At 42.7% G+C, this 20,623-nt stretch overlaps 4 protein-coding genes across 4 annotated transcripts; 2 read left to right on the plus strand and 2 right to left on the minus strand.

Annotated features, from left to right (window-relative positions):
- Positions 1-64: 64 nt before the first annotated feature.
- Positions 65-15,084, plus strand: sbr (small bristles). Its single transcript, XM_064681096.1, has 10 exons — positions 65-490; positions 555-712; positions 778-870; positions 10,423-10,944; positions 11,017-11,126; positions 12,907-12,943; positions 13,010-13,239; positions 13,307-13,484; positions 13,555-14,030; positions 14,094-15,084. The coding sequence occupies exons 1-10, from the start codon at positions 367-369 to the stop codon at positions 14,191-14,193; spliced, it is 2,028 nt and encodes a 675-aa protein (XP_064537166.1). The 5' UTR covers positions 65-366; the 3' UTR covers positions 14,194-15,084.
- LOC135427531 (putative sodium-dependent multivitamin transporter) lies at positions 1,354-5,081 on the plus strand. Its single transcript, XM_064681064.1, has one exon. It carries the CDS (start codon positions 3,183-3,185, stop codon positions 5,079-5,081), a length of 1,899 nt encoding a protein of 632 aa, XP_064537134.1. The 5' UTR covers positions 1,354-3,182.
- Positions 5,079-5,754, minus strand: LOC135427560 (uncharacterized). The gene has a single exon (XM_064681099.1). The coding sequence runs from the start codon at positions 5,622-5,624 to the stop codon at positions 5,217-5,219; it is 408 nt and encodes a 135-aa protein (XP_064537169.1). The 5' UTR covers positions 5,625-5,754; the 3' UTR covers positions 5,079-5,216.
- LOC135427562 (phospholipase D A) lies at positions 7,544-8,339 on the minus strand. Its single transcript, XM_064681101.1, has 2 exons — positions 8,165-8,339; positions 7,544-8,099 (listed from the first exon to the last, which is right to left on the minus strand). The coding sequence occupies exons 1-2, from the start codon at positions 8,231-8,233 to the stop codon at positions 7,902-7,904; spliced, it is 267 nt and encodes an 88-aa protein (XP_064537171.1). The 5' UTR covers positions 8,234-8,339; the 3' UTR covers positions 7,544-7,901.
- Positions 15,085-20,623: the final 5,539 nt, after the last annotated feature.

The following is a 20,623-nucleotide window of genomic DNA, read 5'->3' on the forward strand; positions in this document are numbered from 1 at the left end:
ATGTCAGGCACCAGTTAGTGCTGTACAATACCAGCACGCCATTGTCATGACATCTGTCATTTACACAAATACAAATACATAAAGTCTGAGAATTTCATAAAATTGCGTTGCAAATTCGCGCTCTTTAAATATTTCGTCGTGCATCTCAGTTGCTTGCGACATCTTGTAAATATATTGTACACAATATTTGTGTTAGTTTTGTTATTTTTGCAGTGCATTTTTGCGCATTTGCCCATTTTGTCGGAATATAAACGATATAACAATTACAACAACAATTGCAACGTGTGCGCGCACCCAGAAGACCTTGTTTATCATTTCTGCGGTTGGTGCCATTCCCTTAACTCCTGTTCCGTGTGCTTGTGAGCAATGCCTAAGCGCGGCGGAGGCGGCGGCGGGCCACGTTACAACAACAACAATGTCGGCAATGGCAGCGGCAGTGCTGGCGGCGGCGGTGGCGGTTCCCGCTTCTCCGCCCTAAAAGACTACGATGGTAGGCTGTCTGTGTGGCATTAGCCCAATCTTTATTTATTCACTCAACCTTGGCTCAATTGCAGATGCTGACGACCACCAGCGCCGCAAGGATCGCAACAAGCGTCGCGTCAGCTTCAAGACCTCACAGTTCCCGCACAAAAGCGATGTCAAGCTGCGTCTGCAGGATGTGCGTCGTTGGGATGAGGATGATGACATGAGCGAAATGATAACAACCATTAAGGTTTGCTTAGCCCGGTCTTTGTGCTCATTCAATGCGCCTTAAACCCTTTTTGTTTTTGCTTGCAGGACCGTCCCAGTTCTCGACGTCGCGGTTCACCCATTCCACGCGGCAAATTTGGCAAACTGGTCCCCAATGGAGCTGGCTGGTACCAAGTGACGGTAAGTCCGTCTTTAAATACGACATATCAAATAGTGTACACTATACAAATACAGTGAAAGCTTGCACCGGCAAGTTTGATGTTGGATTATATCCCAACATTTTGAAAAGAGAAACTGAGTGCGTATGTACGCGCTGATATTACCAATCCATATATTAGTCGGAGAACAGTTTTTCAGTTACAAGGAAGCCTATTCCTTCGTCTGCAGACCTATACCCATATAATATTACACAGTGTCGTTCTTCACATAGCTTAATTTTTGATTTGATGGTTTTGATCTTTTCCTTTGCATTAAAATAGCCTAAAATTGCAAGACCAGTTTGCATAGACAAACGCATATGCATATTTCGACTTGGCTGTTGATACGGTTTCAAGATTATTATATATATATGTTATTTAGTCAAAGATTTATCATGCAATGTGCTACCGATTTCGTGCAACCGACAATAACTTTTGCAAACGTTAATTGGGTATATCTCATGGAGATTACAATCAAAAGCTAAACTGATTGCATTTGTTAAAATTCTATCTCTGTTTAGCTTACAATTTAGTCATATCGTGTGCTTGTTTTGGTCTCCTACAAACAACACCATCAACATTATTATTGTTATCCATAAAGGATTTGACACTTAAGACGAGATATTAAGGATAACATGAATGCTATTATGATTATATTTCTTATATATGTTAGTTATGCGGCAGTTATTTACCAGCAACCATTATTCTCGAAAACCAGACTGTCTTAACGTACACTTGTAATTTGTTTAGCACAGTTTACCTTTCGTTTGCTTATCGCATTGCGTACACGTTTATCGTCATGTAGAAAGCACACTACAGTCATCTGTTCCTGGCGTCTATATAGATATACAACAGTCTGTGCGATAAACGCCAAGACTTTGGCATTAATATTAATAAAAAATTAAAATCACATTTATTCTTGGCACATAACTCGTATTGCACTATAGTAGTTTAGTTTAGTGCTTTAAACGGACTGTTTCCATTTCAATTATGTATTATCATTTAATTGGCAGCAATAAAACAAAGTGACTGTGTCGAAATTTCTTTACCCATTGCTAGGTTTTTCCGAGAGCCTAGATAGCATAAATACAAATGTGCTCACGTGATTTAACTGAAATACCCTGTAGGGATTAAAGGGGTAAACTTCAATGCACGACAAGTGCCTGATATCACAAACATGCACATCTATAGTTATTGAAGCTGCTAATATGATTACATCGAGTGCAGGCTGGCAACAGTTTTAGTCCGCCATGAGTTTATTAATTCCGCTGAATCGTAAAATTCGTAAACAAAACAGTATAAGAATAGATCCAAACTGGCATAATAATTACAGTCTACACAAGCAATTGATTGCATACTAAACATATACATATGTGGGCGACAGTGCATCTCCTACGTTTTGCTTAAGTTCTTATGAGTAATTCTGGACAGGTTGAAGGCATGCCGTTAACGGCCAGTAACATATACATATGTTAAAGTGACACTGTTAAAATGGCACACTCTTTATGTTATCTTGATTGCATCTTTTAGCTTCAAGATATGGTTACAAGCAAAAGCCCCTTACCTAACTCTAACGACCTTGTTCGCATTATAATCCATTATAAAACCTCGATCCTAGCTTTGCAAGCTGGTATTTAATATTGATATTCATGTTAAATATAATACCATTTATACCTATACATGGATTGTATGACATGTTTGCACAATATGCGTCTGTTAAATAGTTGAATTATTTGACAGCACTGTTTATTATCCTCATGCTGATCGTGGGGCCAGAGTCCACTGTACCGCATCGGTCACAGCGTGTGTCCCAAGTGCTAGTAATGAGTATTGTCGCCAGCTAAGCTGCTATCTCTCAGCGGCGGCCCGATGAAGCTATAAAAAGTGGCAGCGCAGCGCGGTTTCCTTTTAGCCGCTAAAGCTGTGTAGTTTTGGTTTATTGTGCAGTCGTTGGCTGGGTATTTGGGTCATTTCATTGACGGCCGGCAAACGTTAAAGACGCGCGCGTGTTCGCCAGCGCAAGCAGAATCTCGAGAGCAAGTTGGACTTGCAGCTGCTACATGTATTTGATATTGCTGGGTATTATCGCCTGCGCTTATCAACAAGCAAATATTGTTTGTCTGTCGATTAAAGGGCAAGGAAATTAACAGCTTTGTGCACGCCCAATAATACGCTGACGATCTGCAGTGTTGAGAAACGCAGAAACGCGCGCATCGCTCTCTCTTTCTCTCTCTCGTTCGCATAGCCTGCAATTGTGCTGCCAACCCGTCGAAGAAGAAGAGATCAGCAGCTAGAATGGCCACTCTTGGCGCCTGGGACTATATCATCCTGGCCGTAGTCCTGATCATCTCCATTGTTATCGGGATCTATTATCGATTCGTGGGCAAAAAACAGAGCAACACAACGGAATATTTTCTGGCTGATCGCTCCATGGGCGTTACGCCAGTTGCATTCAGTTTAATGGCCAGCTTCATGTCGGCTGTTACAATACTTGGCGTTTCCATGGAGATGTATCAGTATGGCACCATGTTCGTCATCATCAATCTCTCCTATGTGATATCAACGCCCATTGCCGCCTATCTAATACTGCCGGTATTTTATCGCCTGAAAACCGCCAGCGTCTATGAGTATCTGGAGCTGCGCTTTGGCTATGCCACCCGCTTGGCCGCATCGCTGGCCTTTTCTATACAGATGATACTCTACATGGGCATTGTTGTGTATGCCCCGGCACTGGCGCTGGAGGCAGTCACTGGCCTGAATCAGATCTTCTCGGTGATAATTGTTGGCGTGGTCTGCACCATTTATGCTACATTGGGTGGCATGAAGGCGGTGCTCATGACAGACATATACCAGTCGATCCTGATGTTTGTTGCCGTTTTCAGTGTCATCATCTGTGCGTGGATCAAGGCCGGCAGTTTCGGTGTCGTGTGGCGTACGGCTGTGGAGAATGGACGTATCGAATTTAATAACTTTAGTATTGATCCAACTACACGGCACACCTGGTTTACGCAGGTCCTGGGCGGCTGCGCCACCTATCTGGCCATCTATGGTGTGAATCAGGCGCAGGTGCAACGCCTACTGGCTGTACGCAATCTGCGCTCAGCACGTGCCGCACTCTGGTGGTGTTTGCCCATTCTGTGCCTGCTAAGCATCAGCACCTGCTTATCGGGCCTGTGCATCTATTGGTATTATCGCGACTGTGATCCGTTGCTGGCAGGCCGTGTCAGTTCTCGGGATCAGATTATGCCGCTGTTTGTGGTTGACACCATGGGTGACTATGACGGCCTGGCGGGCCTCTTTGTATCCGGCATCTTTTGTGCCAGCCTGTCGACCATCAGCACGGCTATCAGCTCGCTGGCTGCAGTCACGCTGGAGGATTACCTGAAGCCGCTAATGCTTTGCTGCACGAAACGCTCGCTCGACGATCACCAGACCATGTGGTACTCCAAGCTGTTGTCTGTCTTCTATGGCGCACTTTGTGTTGGCATGGCGTTCTTGGCTGGCTCCATTGGCGGGCTACTGCAGGCGGCGCTGTCCATCTTTGGCATCATTGGCGGTCCATTGCTGGGTCTCTTCACGCTGGGCATGTACGTGACGTCGGCAAATCAGAAAGGCGCCATTGGCGGTCTACTTATATCGCTAGCCGCATCCTTCTGGATTGGTTTCGGTCAGCCGAGACCGCCGATACCCAGCCTGGACATGTCCATTGCTGGCTGCCCCGTTCAACGCAGCTTTGCCCGCGACATACTCCTCCTGCAAGCGGATGCACAATTCACAGCTGCCCCGGACCCTGAACCGGAAACGTCCTATTTCTACCTTTACCGCATCAGCTACATGTGGTATGCCCCACTCGGTTTTCTCATTGCTTTCTTCGGCGGCTGGCTGTTGTCCTGCTTGTTTGCGGCCTTCAACTGGGACAGCAATCGTCACATCTATCAGGATGCGGACTGCACACTGATCAAGCATGATCTCTTTGTGCCGCCCATTGCCAAGCGTTTGCAGCGCCGCCAAATGCCGCGTGTTGTCGTGACCAACACCAGCAGCGGCAGCCACAGAAGCAGCAGCAGGAGCAGCAGCGGCAGCAGCGTTAAGGAGCCGAAGCCTACGGCACCTCCGCCGGACTGGCAGGACACATTACCAGCGTCGGCAGCGGGGGCGGGGGCGGGGGCGTTTAAGCAACGTACACTGGCATAAGCACAATTTTAATTTATTTGATTTTTTTTTTATTGTTTGATTAAGTGCATCGCATTTTACATGAACAATGGATATAGCTTGGTAATAAAGTTCGTCATAAAATCACAACCTACAAAATAGATGACTCTGTCGGGCCTAGCTTGGAATGGGCCGTGTTGTGGCTGCTGCTACAAACTGTTCCGTTCCATGAGCATGTTGTCCTTCGGCCTCGTAGAAGTTGCGCCCCTGCGTCATGTGCCAGAGAGCTAGCAGACGAGTCAGTTCCTTGTAGCTGAGCGTTGGCAGTGGCTTCTGCTCCGACGTTTGTATGCCGGCGGCGCGCAGCTCCTCGACTATGGTATCGTAGACGCCAGTCCGCTCCTCAGCCAACTCGGTGTCCGCCTGTTTGGGCGCTATTTTCAAGATATGCCGCATATCCTGCGGCTGTTCGACCTGCTCGACAGAGTCCAGTGCCACGAGCTCATCCTCGTTGGCCATGGGCAAAGACGTAGTTAGGGCTATGGAAGCCAGGAGCACTATGGCCAGGCATCCGCTAAATTGCATGATCACTTTTGGCCTGCAGATGATTAATTTGTTGTGATTTGATTTGATTTGATAGTTTTTGGTGCGCGTTTGCTGATCCGTCTGGCTGCCTACTTGTCGGAGGGTCGCGTTTGCACTGACAACCGCACACAAACTTAACATTTGCTGCCGTCGGCTGATCGCGCCGAGGCCGGGGCCGTGCCGGACCCGCCGGCCCCCTAACAATCGGCGGGGGCGGCGGTGCGCTCCAATTTCTGTTTTCTATCATTTGTGCCCAGCTAACCGCCCCTCGCAACCCGTTCACAATCGACGGTCCACGGTTCGGTTTTGTGTGTGTCTTGTTCCTCGTTTGACTTTAGGGTCGTTCTTGTTGATGTTCAAATTGTTTTATCTATATAAATGCGTATACATGTACGTATATAATATATATATATATGCATGTATGCATGTCGTTCCCTTGTTTTGCATTTTCTTTAATTGCCTTTTCTGCGTCGTTTGGTTTGGTTTGGTTTGTTTTTTATTTTGTTGCTTGATTTACTAATACAAAATTTCTGTTCTATATGTGGACATTGTATATTCTGCATTTGTCCACATGTACATAAATAAATACGCACAGAAATACACACATATATAAATGCACACCTATATAAATGCACACGTAGATGTGTTGGCAAATTCTTTGCTCTCATCTAATCTTGTACTCACACACATATATATAAATATATATATAATACACCAATGTAATAATTTTGTGTACAATCTTATCTTTAGTTGGCTTCTTTTTTTTTAAGTTTTAACGCAACGCATTTTGTTGTTCTTAAATTTGAAATCGAATTTGTTGCATGCATTCGGGCTGAGGTTTTAATGATACGCTACGACTTGCATGACATGCCAGCCGGCTTTTAGTTAGATGGCAACGCTGCTGTAGCAAAAGTTAACGGCTTTAACAATTTCAAATATTGAAATCAATAAATAACCATATAGTCCATTTTATTTCTCTTTATATAACAAAAAATCGTTCAATTGTTGTTTTGTTTGTTTCTTTTTCTTTGACATCTGCAAACATTTTAAAACATTGTTCCACATTATATTTTAAATATTTAAATTTCAATATAAATCTTGTTCGTTTGATTGAGCAAACAGGAATCTCCGTTCTATAAGATTGATTCAATTATATACAAATATAAATTTATAAAAATTCCAATTACTGGTTAACCATTTGCATATTAACTGGCAGTACATGTTTTACATATAACATTGGTTAATTAATATAATATGTAAATATGCGAATGAATTACAGTATGCAAACTATGAGACGACAGCATTTCGATTTCGATTTGGCATTGTTATTGTTAGTATTATAATTGTTATTTTTATTGTTAATGAGTGCAGGGAGAGCAACAGCAAGTGCATTTATAACAGAACGCACGTGCAAGGTGGCAGCTTAGTCACCATTTTATTTACTTGTTAAATGTATTTTTGTTTTGTTTTTGCTCTAGGCCAAAACCATTTGCGCGAAAAGTCCCAATGAGAGAATTGGCACAGAAACTCATAAGAAACTGAGTCACGAAGCGTCCAGAATAAGCCCAAAGCCACTGCATGGGTGTGTTTTACCTTGCATGTGTGTGTGTGTGTGCGTGTGTGTGGGTGCGTATGTATGGGCATGGGCATTTCCTGCGCTCTCCCGCTCTTTTTCTTCTATTCTCTCTTTCAATTTTGTTCTCTGTGCATCAACAGGCGGCATCAGGCCCTGATGTCATCGACAAGCAATGTGCGAATGCGTGTGCAGCTGAGCTTTGACAGGCGGATGGTCGGTGGGTGGGCAGCAGGGTAACGGCTCTTATCGCGCCGGCAATTTTCGTCTCGATTCCTAGCCCAATTTCGATTTGGATTTCGTTTGTTTTTTTAAAAAGATTCTAGGCAAAACGAAAAACACATAGTTGTTGAAAACGCTAACCGTTAATTGTTTATTACACGGTTCAACTCTCTTTGAGCATAATAATAACAGTACTCTTTAGCTGGCAACAACGTATTAATCATTGTACATATATTCACAAACACACACACGCACGCACTGGCTCTGGCTCTGCCTCTGCCTCTTGCCAAGCAAACACACATGTCACAAATGTTTCTTTAAAAAAAAAATTATTTATATATGGTATATATATATATATATATATGTATGTACATATATGCTTAGTTAACAAAATTATGGAATTAGGTAAAAAAAAAAAAGTAAAACAAAAAAAAATAGAAGGAAATTGGAATTAAGAGCTTTTGGAGTGTTGGAGCGTGTGGCTACTGCTTAGCCTCAGGATCTGCATCAGCATCAACTGCATGTGCTGTTGTGTGTTGCTGTTGTTCTTGTTCTTGTTCTTGTTGTTGCTGTTGTTTCGTTGTTGTTGTTGTCGTTGTTGTTGTTGTGCGCGTTAACGTAAAAACACCCGTTGTGCCCACATCATCCATGGGCTGTGCTATGATAGTCGATGTGGTGCTCTGTGTATGAATTCGCATGTGATTTTGGTTTAACATGAAGTTTAAGTGCATTGCCTGGGACTTACGCCATTTTTGGTCTCCTCGGGACTCCATGAGCGCTTATCATCCAAATCCTTTGAGCAACAGCTGCCCATTTTGTTTCTTTTTTGTAATTGTGTGTGTGGGTTGGTTTTTTTTGTGAATTGTGGGTGGGTTGCTGGGTTGTTGCTTTAACCTCGCACGGCTGTTAACGAATGGCGCTGCGTTTGCCGGTGCGCGCTTGTTAGCCAGCCCAGTTGCCGTTGACGCTACGTCGCAGTAGCAGTGGCAGTCGCAGTCGCCATCGGCGTCGCTGTTGACGCGTCGGCGTCATCAGTCATATCAATTCTGGAAATACATGTGTCTCAGTGGGCGCTCGTATTTCTCATTGTTGTGCACAAAAGCGGCATTTATATACTCATAGATTCATACTAACCAACCCATGTACGCACTCATTCACTCGCCAATACACCCAACCAGGCAACCAATCAACCGCCCACCCATCCATCCATCCATCCATCCACCCACCCATTCATCCTCTCTCAATCTCAGTCGCAGTCGTCGTCGCAGCTCATCTAATTTCCGATAGGAGTCATGATTCTTTTTTTTTTAGCAAATGTTTCATATAACCGTTTCGGTCTCTCATATCTGATCTATTCTTTGAGCATTTCTTACAAATATTTGTTAAAGATCACAATTGTTTAATTAAATTCTATATAACAAACCTAATTCAATGACTAATTCAGTAGGTACTCAAGTACCTTAACATATTCATTTGAGGCTTATCAAACAACTCAAGACCAACCCCAACTAACAGATAACAGATACTAACAGATACCTACATATAAACGGCTAGCAAAACTTAACGCAAAGCGCTTTGATTGAAAAATTTTAAGGATTTTAAGCGTCGCCCAAATGAGGGCAGGCAAAATAAAAATGAATTAGAGTGTCTATCGACAGTGTCCAAATGGCAAATTCAGTGATAAACATAATAAACAAACACTAATGCTTCATAATAAATAAATTTATCGCATATGCATATGCGCAGCAAAATGAAAATGAATGGAACCGAGTAGTAAGTGGTCGGTCATAGCTACGCCCATCTTCTTTTTATTTATTGTATACCCTGTACCCACTCAATATGGCTAAACGGGTATATTGCAGTTGTGTCCACACCCAATCTATAAACATACGTTACCGGGTCGAGTTGATTAGGCAAAGCGAAAGAAGAATAATAAGTATATATTATATTTATGTTGTGCACTTGGTTACAGAGTATTTACTAGCCGAGTACACTCACCTTTTTTTTTTATCTAATGAGCACAACGGATTCATCGCCAGAATGAGTGTGACACAAATACTATGTACATACGTAGTATACATAGTGTATAATAACGGTATATGATCTAGTTTGAACTTAGTTAAACTTAGTTAAAGAATTGTTCTCTGCACTAAGGAAGCGACAGATCTTAATATACCCACAATAGAAGAAAGCTAAAGCGCACAGTCACTTGAAATCGGCTTTGCGTAGTTCCTGAACAGAGATCTACACAAGAAAAGCTAATGTGTCTGTGTGTGTCTTTGAGTGGGTGGATGTGAGTGTGTGTGTGTCTGTGTGTGTGCCTGTGCGTCATAATCATAATCAAAATGCTCATAATTAAATCATAGACACTTGAAGATAAGCGCACCCAAAAGTAATTAAAACACAAAGAGGCCCCAGGCCAGTCACCGAGTCAAAATCGTTTCGAATTGGTATGCAAATATTGAGTAATTGGGAGTGTAGCGTTTAATGAGCAACGGAAATACAATAAACCATACAATAGCAACAAATATATAATGCCCAAAAATATGGGACCAAAACAAACGATACGATAACTGGAAAAAATGCAATGCTTCAAATGGGGCCAACTCACATTTCCCGTAATCGAACACCGAAATTAGGGCAATTGACTCATTTACTTTGGAAGGCGAATCGGAGTCAGATGTAAAATCGATTATATAGCTACAATAGTCTATATAGGAGAGTTAGCCCTGTCTGAGAGATTGACTGACTGACGCACTGCCCGATTGATCACGGATGACGCATAGGCTAAGCGATAAGAAGTTGTAAATTGAAGCTTCCTACCGAATGTCGATACTAAGCCGGGGCTATGTAAAATGTGTAAAATGTACGGAAGTTCTTTATAGCAAATCTCTAGAAATGTCCCCCATTCAATTGTTTTAAAATTATACTTGAACTTGTGTTTAATAAGCGACATTTCCTTCGTTTTTTTTTCGCATATCTCCTGACGAATGGATAATACAGATACACAATGGCCAGATCTATGAAAAGGAGACGCTGTTGCGTGCCTTGTTGGCGGCAATGTCACCGCATGTGTTTGTACCGCAATATTGGCGCTCGGAGCGCCATTGTGCCGTCTTCTTTACGGATGACTTTGAGGTGGCCGAGCGTATACAGCAGCTGGGGCGGCATGCACAGCTGCCGGATGGGTTTCGGCTGATGCCACGTGTGCGCAGCGGTGTCCCATTGGTGACCATCGATGAGGAGTTCAAGGCAAAGATGAAGGTCGTCATGGCCAAGCGTTATAATGTACAAACCAAGGCGCTCGATCTGTCCCGCTTTCATGCCGATCCCGATCTGAAGCCCATCTTTTGCCCGCTGTTTCGTGTTAACGTTATGACTGCAGCGCTGGACATCATTTGCGACAATATTCCCGATCTGGAGGCCATCAATCTCAATGATAACAACATGTCCACCATGGAATCGTTCAAGGGCGCCGACAAGCGTCTGCCTCATCTCAAGATACTCTATTTGGGTGATAACAAGGTGCGTTCATTGAATTCAAAATGTTGGCTTCTCAATTCTAAGATTTGTCCGTCTTCTGGTCTTTGATTACAGCTGCCTTCGTTGGCCCATCTTTTGGTCTTTCGCAATTTGCCGATTGTGGAGCTGGTCTTGCGCAATAATCCGTGCCGTTTACGTTACAAGGATCCTCAGCATTTTGTCAGGTATACTATGGTGTGATTTCTTGTTCCTTCTGCATTCTAGAGGATGTGGCAGCGCAGACAGCGAATCATCAACGTGGGAACTGGGCTAGAGAGGTTGTCAAAACTGTTGTGGATCTCGTATCCCGTCGACAAATGCCTTGTTCTTATTTAATCCTTCTTTCCTATTGTGATTTGCTGTGTTCAGCTGTATTTTGTTTACACTGTTGCAACTGTAATTTGGAAACTGCAGTTGTCCGTACCCCTCGCTGCTTTTATTTCCAGGCATTTTTAGTAAGCAAATGCATTGGTTGGCATGGGAAAATTAATTTAAAATTGTTGCCATTTTTATGATAGAAGCAACTAAGGCGGAACCAAGCTTTTGACAGTAAATAGAAAAATAATGAAACAAAAAAAAAATAAAGAAAAAACAAATAGAAAAAAATAAACAGAAAAAAGAGAAAAATGATAAAAAAAAAGCAAGAAAAACAAAAAAAAAAACCCCAATGAAAAAAAAAACAAGCAAAAATCTACATGCATCTGAAAAGCAAACACAACACTGACTGCCAATTCGACGATATGGTAACTCCAAACAGACTTCATACGCACACACACACAGACATACAAACAGACTTTACTACGACGCACTTGCATTTCCAGTATGTAGGCAAGCATGCAGCTGCGTTTGGATGTCCTGTTATATTATGTGACGGACAAGCGCATCAAACATAAATCCAAACAAAGCAACCCACGTAAACGCACAGACGCATGCGCGCGCACCGCAAACGCACGCATTGCAAACACACGCACGCGCGCTCGGCCGGCTCCATTGTGAGCTGTTGCCATTTGCAAATTTCTAATTGCGCTGCGCTGTTGTGTTGCTGTTGTTGCACTTGCGGTTAGCGGCAGCGTCAATATCGTCGGCTTCATTTTACGGTGGAGTGCGCGCGCCCAGCAGACAAACACACTGACCCCCAAAGACGTTCAGACTGCATCACATTCCCGCCCCCCAAACCAAAAAAAAAAAAAAGGAAAAGAATAACACGACTTTACAACACTCGCTGGCGCAGGCGGCTCTGATAAAAGCTTGTCGACTGCGTTTTTATGCAAGCCTTTCATTTGTGTATTGATTGGCGGTGGGCGTGTGCTTTGCCTGCGGATGCTAGGCGCAGACGACAACGACGATTGTACACAAAAATACAAAACGAAACGAAAATACAAAACGAAATCAAAGACAAACGGACAAAACAGATCGGATGCAGCAGTGAGCTTTTGTCCTACGCTTTTGGGTGTCAGAAAAAATGAACAAAAAAAAAAAAAAAAAAAAAAAATGAAAAACAAAAATACAAAAAATACAATAAAAAAAAAAGAAAAAAAATTAAAAAAAAAAAAATATATTTCTGCCTAAAAGTTTGGCTCTCCTGAAAATGTAACAATCGCTGCAAAGTTGCCCAGCCTCAAGCGGAAAGCAATCGCTAACATAAACCAGATGCATCTGCTTGTTCAATAGTTGTAAAAACAATATGCCAAAAGTAATGTTAAATTATACATTTTAAAAAGAAATTGATATTGAGCAAGTCTGGCGAGGCAGGAGCAAATGCAATTCGAAATGACAGTGCAACATGATGCAACTGCAACAGCCACACAAATATGCATACATATGTGCGTGCGATAACTTAACATATTTGTATGCATGTGTGTGTATATATATATGTATGCATGCGTGTGTGTGTGTGTATGCCAACTGTACAATACTAATGCCACAACAAAAACGGACGCATATCCAACTGCAAACTATTTACAGCGAAGTACGTCGCAAGTTTCGCAAAATTTTGAAACTGGTAAGTCTCAAGCTTTGAAATAGCCAGACACTGCTTAAAGCCTCACTAATGATAATAATAATTTAGGATGGGGAAACATTGCCGCCACAGGTGCATTTCGATTTGAACGAATCGGCCGTCTTGCCACCGGCAAAGGCATCCTTTTTGTGCGACAGCGCCGGCGCTGAGGTGGTCCGCCAGTTTTTGGATCAATACTTTAACATATTCGACTCGGACAATCGCCAGCCACTGTTAGATGCATACCATGAGCACGCCTTGCTCTCAATGTCAATGCCCTCGGTCAGCCAGGCGGGCAGGTAAATATGCGTTTAACAGTCGTTTCAACAGTCTAACGCCAACTAATCTTGATCTTGATCTTCGCAGGCTGAATAACTTCTGGAAATTCAATCGCAATCTGCGCCGCATTGTGAGCACCGAGCGGGAAGATTTGCGTACACGCCTTTTAAAGAGCGGCCGACTGGCCTGCGTATCGACCTTGGATGAGTGGCCACGCACACTGCACGAGCGTCGCACTTTCACCGTCGATCTGACAATATATAATGTAAGCAGCAGCAATTGCAACACCATAATAAGTTGGCCCTTAACAAATGCCCGCCTATTTCTGTTTGCAGCCCCAGATGATGGTGTTCACCGTGACGGGTCTATTCAAAGAGCTAACCGGCGATACTGGCAACTCCACGCCCAGCTCTATGCAGGCCTACGAGCTGCGCCACTTTGTGCGCACATTTGTTGTGGTGCCGCAGAACTCTGGCTTTTGCATTCGCAACGAGACAATTTTCATAACCAGCGCCACGGCGGAGCAGACGCGCGAATTTAAGCGTTCGCAACATCAGCCAGCGCCGGGCGCTGTCAGCCTAGCTCCAATCAGCTCGTCCATTGCCGATAACTCAATACAGAACCGCCTTCAGCAGGGTCAGCCCGTGGCTGGCGGTGCCGTTGCCTTGTTGTCGCCGCCAACCAACATGGCCAGCCCGGCGGCGGCGGCGACGACTGCTGGCAGCACAGCCGCACCCAATGATGCCACAAAAATGCAAATGGTGCAGGCCATGAGTGCACAGAGTCAAATGAATCTGGACTGGAGTCGCAAGTGAGTAGCCGCCCTACCATCTATTTTATTCCTGTACTATAAATATACATATTTACATTGTAGATGCCTTGAGGAAACGAATTGGGATTTCAATCATGCCGCCTTTGTGTTCGAGAAACTTTTCAAGGAGAATAAAATACCACCCGAGGCCTTTGTCAAATAATCGGTGCCTCGAAACCCCCGCTGCAACAACATCAAACATCAAACATCAAACAACATTAAACACAACTATCAAAAGCAATAGATTGAAAATTATAAACAACAACAAAAAAGACGCCATTCTTGGCGTGCAATTGTTTAAATGTGTCGCCTCAACGTTTGTTTATAAGACACAATAAAATTCAAATTGTGCTATTTTCACACAACTAACATACACGTTAAGCGTTTACACTAATCTATTATTTTTTAGTAAATTTGTTTTTCATTTTTTTATAATTTATCCATTAGATTTTAAGATCGGTTTTATGCGCGCTCTGGCAAGGGCTTCTTCCAAAGCAAATAATCATATCATATGAGCTAACACATACAAGCCTTTGTGTATACATAGAACATTATTTTGATACACCTATTTTGAAGTGTATTCAACGTTTCTCATATTGGAATTGTCAAAGCCCTCGCCAGGGCATCTTAAGCTCACACACTACAAGAAATAATAAACTAAAATAAACACCAACAAAACAAGCAGCAATCAAAAATTGGTTTGCAATTGCACAAAAAGAACAACAACAAAATAATTAATAATTAGCAACTTGTACAAAATTATATAGAATCTTTGATTAATTACACTGAACAAAACATTACACTAACAATTGTAAATTTCAGCTTCTGGTCTAAATGCTGTACCTAATACACACACACACACACAACACACACACACATACAGAGTTTTTCTGCTTAGATTTTCGTTAACAACTAGTTTTTGTAAGTGAAAGTGCATTAACGGCATCGTATCCATAAGTTAGTAGGATTAATATGACCAGACCACAAACGATCTAAGCTTGTAAGCATATATATTTAGCTTAATAATTTCATAATAATAAATAACCTAAAAGTACAGGTTTATGTAATGAACGAAACAATTTTAATTATTTTGCTAAAATGTTTTTTAGAACTCAGAATGCATAGATCCTATACTCTGTTTACGATGCGAACAAGTGTATATTGGTTTTTTTCATTTTTTTATTTTTATATGTACTCTCTTATACCAGTATCAGATAAAGTATGAACATTTCCCAAATCGCCAACAATTTATATCTCTGAGAGGATATATTTTGATCCCAAGTTAGAAGGGAAAACGTTTAGATTTAATGCAACTCATTCTATTGGCTTTCTTTTCTTCGAATTTGTTACGAAGTTCGAAATTCGAATTTCTGGAGAGACAATCGCCATTGCCAAAACTGCAAAATCAGTTGAAAACCGTTCGCCGTTAGCTGAGGTCGTCGCAGCAGCTGCATTTAAAATTCGGATAAATTACAAAATGGAGGCGAAAAAAGAGCTTTAAAAAAGAGTCGCCTTAATGTTATATTCAATCAAAACAAGCTCATAAAGTAAGCAAAAAGAAATGGAATGCAAATCATACGAAGTGTCAGTGGCTTTTTTTTTCATTTTTGTTTTGTGCTCTTGTGTTCTTAGTGCGTTTATTACCGTTGTAATGTTTACAACGATGGCAACGCTTTCGAGGAATGGAGTGTTTACCTATGTAAGTGGAATATTTCTCTTTAATTTGCGCAAAACATAAGAACGAAAGTAATTCAAGAGAATGGCATACCAAAAGAAAATGGTCTTACGTCCAGTCAGAAAGAAAAAAAACCATTGGTGTTGAGGGAATTTTTTAAGATGGGAACATAATTCAAAAGGGGTTTTATGTTATAGACCTAAATTTATTTCTCTTATATTAAATACATATGATTTATTGTTTCCCATTTTCTTGAATATTGTGATGCATTTTCAATGTCTTGAAATTGACTCGGGCAATATCGCCTAATTTCTTCTAGTAATCAGTTAGTATCTTTTTGGCCTGTTATAAAAAAAAACCAATTAATTAATTGCACAATCCAACGATAAATTTAATTTGCCTAAAATCCCGGTCCAATTGCAGTTTTTGCAGAGCTGCATAGCGAAAAGCTTATCAATTTACCCAACTTTATTTTCGTTCAAAAGCTCATTAGTTGCAATAACAACCACTTTTTAACGAAAAGATTCGGTGATCAAATGCCAGACAAATGTGTTGATAAAAGCCGCCAGATGTCGACGCGTTGCCAATCATAACTATCGTATAAAAAGCTCTTGTGTTGCATAGTCAAGACATGTACCAATTCAACGAACGAACTCAGTGATCGAATGCTAATCAAATGTGCTGACAAAAATCTCGAGATGGCGAGACGTTGACAATCGTAACTATCGTTGAAAAGCTCTTCCGCTGTATAGTCATGAAATCCACCATGTTAACGAACGGATTCGGCGATCGCAGGCCAGGCACATGTGCAAATAAAAGCTGTCAGATGGCGACACGTTCTCAAACTGTTGCTGAATTAAAACGCAAATAAAAACAGAAAAACCTAAATCGCAAGTAACAGTTATTTGATATTTGAATGTCCGCGAAGAAATTGATATAACACCCTGAATGCATAGACACACACACACTCACACAAACACAGCTTCGGTCGCTGGCGTATTTGGCCCGGCTTAACAAAAGAACTCATAACAAAAAGCTTTTCTAGTTTCCTGACGCCACAGCTGCCAATAGGACAGGCCGGCGTTCGGCGTTCGGCAAACTGGTCAACTGGTCAACTCGTCAGCTGGTCAGCTGTTCAGCCGGTCGGTTGACTAGTCCTTGGCCAGGGTGTGAAGCGCCGGCCGCACAGCATCCCAAGCGCAGGCGTCCTGGTTCCCATTGCGCTGGCAGCTGTCGGCAATCTTCGGGCATCTTCAACAATGGGCATTGAAAGGGGTTTTTGGGCCAGCTGTGCCGTGGCTAGATGCTGACCGCTGACCGCTGCTGGTTGGCGCTTTTGTCATTCATAATTAGCCAACAGAAATGTCTTTGTTGGCGGGCATCTGGTTAAGATTTCAAATCGGTTTTGGGTACAATTTGGGCCGGCTTTACAGCTGCCAAAAAAATAGAATACAAATTTGGGCGCTTGGCGAAACAAAAAGAACAAGTCTATCTTGTTGTAACTAACGGTCATCATGGGATTTCATTAGACAATCAGAGCAAAAGAACATAACGAAATAAATTCCCACAACAACAAGCATATGTTCTTTTATGTATGTATGTATGTACATACATCCATTCATACAGCTTGCATACACACACATACATACACACAGATTCACAAACACACACAAATGCACTTATGAAGAATTGCCAGCTTAAGCGCCAACCAACCAAGGCCCGTTAAGCTGCACTCATACATGCACCCACACCCACACTTCAGACTATTTCTCTCTCTTGCTCGCTCTCTTTAGCGATAAGCACGGGCACGCACGTACACACGCACACACACAGGCACATGCACTGAGCGATAGAGAGGCGAGCAGTGCACGTGCTTTTGCTTCTGCGTTTGTTTTTTGCTTTGCTTTGCTCTGCTTGCAAATTGCATTTTGGCTTATTGCTGTTGTTGTTGTAAATGGCGTCGTTGCGTTTGCCGATTGGACATTGGCGTTTTGTTGTTGCTGCTGCTGCTGCTGCTGCTGCTGTTCGTCGCCACAAAATGGCCGCTGCTATTGCCTACGATTGTTGCTGTGCTTGCAAAAGGTAGCAGAAAAGTAGTAGGCGCCAATGTCAGAGCGCCAATTGTGCCGTGAGAGCGCGCAAATGCAAAATATTGCCTGCTCTCACTCTCTCTGTCACTCTCGCTCCCTTGCGGACTCTCTTACACAACCAATCCCATGGCTTGTTGTTGCGCTGAGCTTAATGAAATTCATTTTTGCTTGCTTTTTTTTTGTTTTTTGTTTTTTTATACTTAAGCATTTAAATTTGTTGCGCATCTGCTGCCTGGCACACACACACACACATATAAATGAGTAAAATGCGTCTTATTGTTGTTGTTCTTGGTAATCGTTGATTTTTACGATTTTGCAAATAAAATGATTGAAATTGCGACAAAAATAAGCTCGAGAATAGCACGCAAATAAACACTAATGGCAAAATGAACCGCAAGCATGTGTGTGTGTGTGCGTGTGTGTGTGTGTTTCTGTGCATGCATGTATTTGTTAGGGGTATTCAGACAATGCACGCAATTTTATCCATTACCAATTCTTAACAAGTTTGATTTTTAAAATAAATACGCACATGTAAGTACTTAAGCTACACACATACATACATATTCATTTATTTTTTACAAACACGTATTAAACATTTCTGTCATTGCAGTGAATTTGGCCTCCTTGAGTTGTAACGTTATCCTTGCAGGCAGACACACAGATACGGCAGGGGAGCTGTAGGGGCAGGGGCAGGAGCTGGGGCAGGGGCAGGGCATTGCATTGCCTGACAAAAGTCAATGATCGCACGGCTGTCGGGGCCGCAAATATGCGAACAGCCAAAATGGGAACGGGAACGAGAATGGGAATATGTGAAATCGCAATCAAGCGCTAAGGATCAGCGCTGTCCTCTGTCCTCTGTGCTCTGACGCGGGGACGGGCCGTTCCATAATCCGGCTGTCGCAGGATCAGAGCACACGCAGCGCAAACCGCGAGTGGATTCGCTCGTTCATTCGGAACATTTTCGGCAATTACCGAAAAATAAAGAAGCGAATTAATGCCAGCGCGCGCAGCTAGACAGAGAGTAAGATAGAGAGAGAGAGAGAGAGAGAGAGAGAGAGAGAGAGAGAGAGAGAGTGAGAGAGAGAGAGACGTCAACTAAGGAACAGACATGCCGAAAAACACACACAGGACCAAAACAACAAAAAGGAAAAGAGTTTGCACCTGTCCAGCAAAATGCAGAGGAACGTCAACGGCAACGGCCAACGGGACAACAGCCGGGCGCAAAAAGTAAACGAAATTAAGGATAAGCAGTGCAAGGATCAACTGCGAGGACAGCGCGCGCGTGCCAACTCGGGGTACAAGTAAGAGGCTCCAGTCGGGAGTTCCCGACTAGGGGATACCCATGTAATAAAAATAAATTATGAAAAAATAAAATTAAATAGTTCCTTCATTCGGACTCGAACTCGCAACAGACCACACCACTTGCCATCGCCTCTACTCAATAGCCACACCAACAATTGACTCTTAACGAGCAAAAAAGGAATTAATATAGCAGCACATACACACAGCCCAGAATACAATACAATCGCAGTTGCAATGCTGTTGATAGAATTCAATAAAGACGCGCTTGAATGTGTGTGTGTACATGTACATATACAGAAATTCTTGGCGCAAACACGTGGCCAGCCAAAACACGTTTGCTTTAATAACTCTTGTGTTTCTTAACTGATATCGATGAAATTGTCAACATTAGATCTTATTGTGCTATAGAATATTTGTAAGCTTTCAAAAAGTCAATTGCATTTAAATTGTGGCTTGAAGGTAGCTTTGAGGTGGTAGCGGGCAGGTGGTGATACCTATAAAATGAAAGAAAATTGCTATATATATTTAAATTCTATTCAAGAAGTTAAATGGCAAATTGGGTGACTCTAGCACCAAAACCCTAAAAGATTTGGTCAAAAAACACGAATTCGATATTGATTTTTATCGATTACTTGAAAACGGGGCAAGTTTTCGATTATCGGAAACAAACTTGAACTGCGACGAGACAGACGGACTAGGTTAGATCGACTCGAATACATAGACTTTATGGGGTCGGAGATGCTTCCTTCTGCCTGTTACATACCTTGGCACATATACATAATAACCCTTTTAGTCATTTTCAATGGGTGCACGGTATAAAAATGCCAGCTTAATTTCGCAAAAGGTGCGCACTCACAGGCGCCCCGATCCTCGGCTGTCCCTTGCTTGTGGGTGCATACGGTCTACGTGCGCCCGATCCCGATCCCGTTCCCGATCCCGCTCCCGCACCCTTTCCCGCTGCCGTCTCTGGCCGCCTAACATTGTCTAAGTTTTGCGTGCCGCTTGCTTTTTGTTCTCGTTCACGTTCCTTATTCGCGTCTCATTGTTATGCATTTTAAATATGAATTTTTTATTGCCGCCAGACATGCAACGCGGCGCAGCGCAGCGCGGCACAGGACAAATGTCCTGTCGCTGTCGGCTTGCCTTTGCCAGCTTCAGACATCGCCGGCGATCCTTGAGCCCAGTTCTTTTATTATTATTATTATTTTCTTTTTTGTTTTGTCCAACTAAATGCTTGTTAATTCCTGGCGTTAATCAGCACGAGCGCCCGAGGCGCTGAGCACTTGGGTGGCCCGCAGATGTCCTGCCTGACGACCAGGCAGGCGCCCAGCCGATCGAACTCTTCATGGAGCCTGCAATTGGCCCGGGCCAATTAAAAAAGGCCTCAATTTCTTTCGCCCATTTACGGCCCCTAATTAATTGACATTAACACTCTGTGGGTATTAACTGGGGGGACTCGAAAATATGTTTCACAACTTTTTTTACTTAACTCACAACTGGTTTTGTTCTTGGAACAGAACATTTGA

This window comes from Drosophila montana, unplaced genomic scaffold (assembly GCF_035044405.1).
Source record: "Drosophila montana isolate Dmon_TW-CO22-7 unplaced genomic scaffold, ASM3504440v1 contig_2178_1, whole genome shotgun sequence".
NCBI lineage: Eukaryota > Metazoa > Arthropoda > Insecta > Diptera > Drosophilidae > Drosophila > Drosophila montana.

What these genes read in the sequence shown, in the direction of transcription:
- LOC135427560 (XM_064681099.1), bottom strand. Translation starts at nt 5,624, where the DNA reads ATGCAATTTAGCGGATGCCTGGCCATAGTGCTCCTGGCTTCCATAGCC.
- sbr (XM_064681096.1), top strand. Translation starts at nt 367, where the DNA reads ATGCCTAAGCGCGGCGGAGGCGGCGGCGGGCCACGTTACAACAACAAC. An exon ending in CGCCCTAAAAGACTACGATG is followed by an intron (nt 491 to 554) that starts GTAGGCTGTCTG and finishes GCTCAATTGCAG; the next exon opens with ATGCTGACGACCACCAGCGC. An exon ending in TCGGTCAGCCAGGCGGGCAG is followed by an intron (nt 13,240 to 13,306) that starts GTAAATATGCGT and finishes TGATCTTCGCAG; the next exon opens with GCTGAATAACTTCTGGAAAT.
- LOC135427562 (XM_064681101.1), bottom strand. Translation starts at nt 8,233, where the DNA reads ATGGGCAGCTGTTGCTCAAAGGATTTGGATGATAAGCGCTCATGGAGT. An exon ending in CCGAGGAGACCAAAAATGGC is followed by an intron (nt 8,100 to 8,164) that starts GTAAGTCCCAGG and finishes ATTCATACACAG; the next exon opens with AGCACCACATCGACTATCAT.
- LOC135427531 (XM_064681064.1), top strand. Translation starts at nt 3,183, where the DNA reads ATGGCCACTCTTGGCGCCTGGGACTATATCATCCTGGCCGTAGTCCTG.